The sequence below is a fragment of the Punica granatum genome, chromosome 4 (assembly GCF_007655135.1).
Source record: "Punica granatum isolate Tunisia-2019 chromosome 4, ASM765513v2, whole genome shotgun sequence".
Classification (NCBI taxonomy): domain Eukaryota; kingdom Viridiplantae; phylum Streptophyta; class Magnoliopsida; order Myrtales; family Lythraceae; genus Punica; species Punica granatum.
In genome coordinates, this window is record NC_045130.1 from 31,902,175 (window position 1) to 31,906,693 (window position 4,519).

The 4,519-nt window shown below is 36.3% G+C and overlaps 1 protein-coding gene across 1 annotated transcript; it reads left to right on the forward strand.

The window, feature by feature from the left end:
- Nucleotides 1-2,786: 2,786 nt before the first annotated feature.
- Nucleotides 2,787-4,519, forward strand: LOC116202820 (probable 2-oxoglutarate-dependent dioxygenase AOP1). The gene is made up of 3 exons (XM_031534440.1): nt 2,787-3,238; nt 3,585-3,906; nt 4,054-4,519. Exons 1-3 carry the CDS (start codon nt 2,844-2,846, stop codon nt 4,321-4,323), a joined length of 987 nt encoding a protein of 328 aa, XP_031390300.1. The 5' UTR covers nt 2,787-2,843; the 3' UTR covers nt 4,324-4,519.

The window sequence follows — 4,519 nt, forward strand, 5'->3', positions numbered from 1 at the left end:
TTATGTTTTTCACATTGAAATTTGCAGGTAAAATTTGTGAACCAGTAACCTTATAAAGAGATGCAGAATTTCATCAGGACAAGCCTGAAGAGAGGATAGCTGCGTCAAGCTAGCAAGGGATTAACGAAACAAGCGTAACGGACATCGAGAAGATGGGTTGGGGAACGGTCCAAATCGAGCATCTCTTTGTTTAGTGGCACTCTGAAATGAGAACAGTGAATGGGAACAATACGTGCGAAGGAACATGAACAGGAGCTCTACGTGTGAAAACATACAAAAAAAAGTTTCATATATTGCATTTGGACCAATTTTATTATTTAGAACAATATTATTTTTCAATTATAAAATCAAATTTCATATTAATCAATTAATTATCCTGCAATAGAAATTATATTAATTAACATCCAGTTGATATTAATATTGCAAACACATCCTTCTAATCACCAAGATCTAACTTTAGTCCAAAAGAGAAAGATTGAATTGTCCTCGAAATTAGTTTTCATATATAGACTTTCTATTTATGATAACTTTCCAAATAAGGAAAGTTTCATTTTTATCTCATATAAATATTCCTCATTAGGATCCACCTCAATTTTAGATTCGACTTCGAGATGTGCTATCAGCCCTGCAATCAAATTGCAACTGTAATCCTATAATTAATTCCTAATTAACTGTAAATTAGAATCAATTAATTCTTGACTTAAACAAGTCCTATTGCGTGTCACTACTAGGTTCACCATTAATTGGCAATGAGATTATAATATCAACTTCTTCGATATTACCGAAAACTCCTTTTCGCACTAGAAGGCAAAACTCCCAAAATGCCCTAACTCTCATAAGTCATGGGTAACGTCTAGCACAACATGCTATGACCACCCAAGCAACAATGAATGTTCAATTAGGACATTCTTATGAACCAATGATCATATATGCACTTGAATCCATTCATTGCAATATCCCTATCAAGGCAGGGTTATGATTACTGTCAAACCCTGTAACTCACCTTATGGAGTCTCTGGATTTCCACTCTTTGATCATTAGGACTTAAACTAGATATTCATTTCTATTTAAGTCCAACTACGTTGGCCCAAGATTTCTTATCAAAAATCAACCTCATGTCCATAAAAAATTTTACCTGTTCATATAGGTTAAAGAATCCTTTCTTGACTGGTCACCTACTTCCATACACAACTAACTAAAGCCATTAGTTGTCAGATACCATGCTAAGCATAAGTATATAAATAGTAACAAACTTTAGCCACCTATGCACAAGGTAACCATGCCATCTCAGGTTCTAAGGATTATATGCATTGATATAATCTAGATAATGTTTCATTGACGTTAATGAAATACCATGCTTGCATTATCCATGTGTCATGTGAGACCTACTTATCACATAAGTGTCAACATTTCTGTCTCGACATCTAATATCGTATAGCATAAGACTCACTATTCTATTATCATTAGTGTGGCATGCTAATCATAGATACAGATAGAAGTGATGATTTTCCGGAGTGATAATGCCCAATTAAGGCTCCTATGATCGTCAATTGTTTTTAAAAATCTTGTATTAGATTACTCCGTCACTCATACTCTCAACTCCTTCAGAATGTAGCACCTACCAAAAATCTTCCAAACTTATTCCGATAAACATACATATATTATGAATAACAGAATAATTAGCCGGCATAAATGGGAATTGTTCAAAGTATCTCTAACGGCTCTAGGGCATACAACTAACAGATATGCTCCGAAATCATCAATCATTTCATTAACATAGTATTCTATCTTCTTTTTTTTTTCCATAAAAGAAATCTATATGACCTTAATGAGTTACGCACACGAGAGAATACTGCAATTACAATATTTCTTAATCATCAAAAATGTTTGATCGAGATGCCTGCCCGGCCCTGTCGATTAATTAACTCATAGAATCAAGTTGACTTAGTCATTATATTTATCAAAACAAAATAAGATAAAATACTCCTGTAATTGTTGTCCTTGCTCAAATTTTCTTTACCCCATACCGTCGCGTTTTTTGTATTTTATAGCAAATTTTCAGGGATATATATAATATAATATAAAGTATATCGCTTTCGGTTGATTCCGATGTCGGTAAAAATTAATGGCAAAACATCTATGTGACGTCTCAGCATATGAGTTTTAGGATTTAGGAAGACGACATTTTCTGATGTTCATGTTCCTCCCAATTAATTATGTCCAAAGATATGATTTCTCAATTAACTAAATATATGGAACAAAAGCTGATAGAAGAAACATCTTTAATTGATATGATGATTATAGAATGTGGGACAAGAGTGATCTTAAATTAGTATATATTCGGTAGGCGTAAATGGGAAAAATTTGGGATGAATTAATCAACCGTATTAAGTGTCTTAAAATCATCAGTCGATCATATCCGGAGCATAGGATATAATCAATATCAAATTTACAGAATAAAAAATTAATATGACTTGGTTTAAACAATTCGAAACTTTATTTTTATTAAGCAAGATTTATGATTCGAGTTTTGTAAACGGAGAAAATCCGTGATATGAAAATTTTTAATTTTTAATGAGTCGACTTAATTGAATTAGATTAATGAAGTTTTATTGGACTTTAGATACTGGCACGCACACCAAAAGATTCATGGTTATCATATATAACATGACAGCCAGCTGTCATGTGCTTTATTTTATGGAATTTTATGTCGATTTTCCATTTAAATTGACCAAGACCGCTCACCCTATATATATAATCATATTTATTGTTATGCAATAGCAGCGGCTGACTGAGGCATCCCATAAAGTATAGAACAATAATTTTTGAAGTGATTAATTGTCATGGCTACTCTCAGCGCTCTGCCTCTCAGCCTCCCTAGGATAGATCTGACCTCGGAAGACTTAAGACCAGGAACCACCACCTGGGACCTTGTCCGAGGTGATGTCCTTCAAGCTCTCGAAGAGTATGGCTGCTTTGAAGCCGTATATGGTGGCAGTACGAACGAACCAGACCAACTCTATGGCAGTGTCATGGAGCAGCTCAAAGGGGTATTCAACCTGCCTAAAGAAACGAAGCAGCGATTCTTTGAGCCCAGGAAGCCATTTTTGGGCTATCATGGAGATTTGCCGGGGGTCCCTCTATACGAAGCAATGGCAATAGCCGGAGTCCTCACATCCCCTGCCATTCAGGGGTTGGCTGACCTTTTGTGGTCGGATCATGGCAACCCAAGATTTTGGTATGCATTGCTTTGATCTATATATCTATCTAATTAACTATTTCCCGATTGATTCTTTTTTTTTTTCCCCCCGCAAGTAGAATTGATTGATAATATTTGCTACATGGAACAGGCATATAAGAGGTATATGACGGTTTGTAAGGGCAATACCGAGACGGAGAATTTGTTACAACTCGGCCGATTGATCTGAGACCGCTTATCTTAAGCAATTTTGTTGAAATCTTATTCTTTAAATCAGGTTTTTGGGCCTTCGCGCATTTCTTCACCCCAAAAAGAAAAATCTATATTGCCAAGTAATTCTCTCGATTTTTTCCATGTTAATTAGTATTTGACTAAATACGTGCAGTGAGACCATGAACGCGTACGCTAAGAAGGTCTCGGACCTGGCCCTACTGGTGAAAAGGCTAGCATTTGAAGGACTGGGAGTCGCAAAATACTTCGATTCTCACGTAAATTCTACAACGTACGCACTCCGACTGAGTAAGTACACGGCTCCAGACACAATGGGGGCTCAACTAGGAACAAGCATTCACACCGACAAGAATTTCCTAACCATACTTCAACAAAATCATGTCGATGGTCTGGAAGTCCAGATGAAAGACGGAAAGTGGATTAGAACATCTCCTTCACCTTCAACTTTCATTGTCATCGTTGGGGAATCATTTCTGGTAAGCAAATTTGTTCAGTTTTCTATATACATACATATATGTATGAGATATGATTGGTCTTCTAAATTGTGTGTACCTAATCTGTATATGTTTCAAATACCTGAAAGTGTCTTTTTTCTTTTATATGTTTCCCAATTGATCAATTAGGGTTGGTGCAATGGGAGGTTACAATGTCCACGACATTGTGTGATGATGAGAGGGCACGAGACGAGATACTCGATCGGGCTATTTTCATCACTCGAAGGGACGATAGAGTGCCCCAAAGAGCTAATCGATGAGGAACACCCGATGCTTTTCAAACCCTTTGATGAAATGGCACTGCTCCAGTACACCCAAAAGAAAATTGCACTGCAACGCAGTGTCCGCCAAACTGAAGAAGCCCCCGATTGTACTCTTAAAGAGTATTTTGGTGTTTGAAGCTCCATCGATCTCTTATTAAAGGGTACTCTTCTACCTTTGTTCCTCGATATATGTCATGACTTGTAAGTGCTGTAAGAAGACATATATTAAGATCGTAAAATAAGATTAGAGTCGTTTTACCGCGCGTTTGATTTGACGGCATCAAAATACTTCATAACCAGTATATCGTCCCAAAAGAGATGATTTTTTGTGA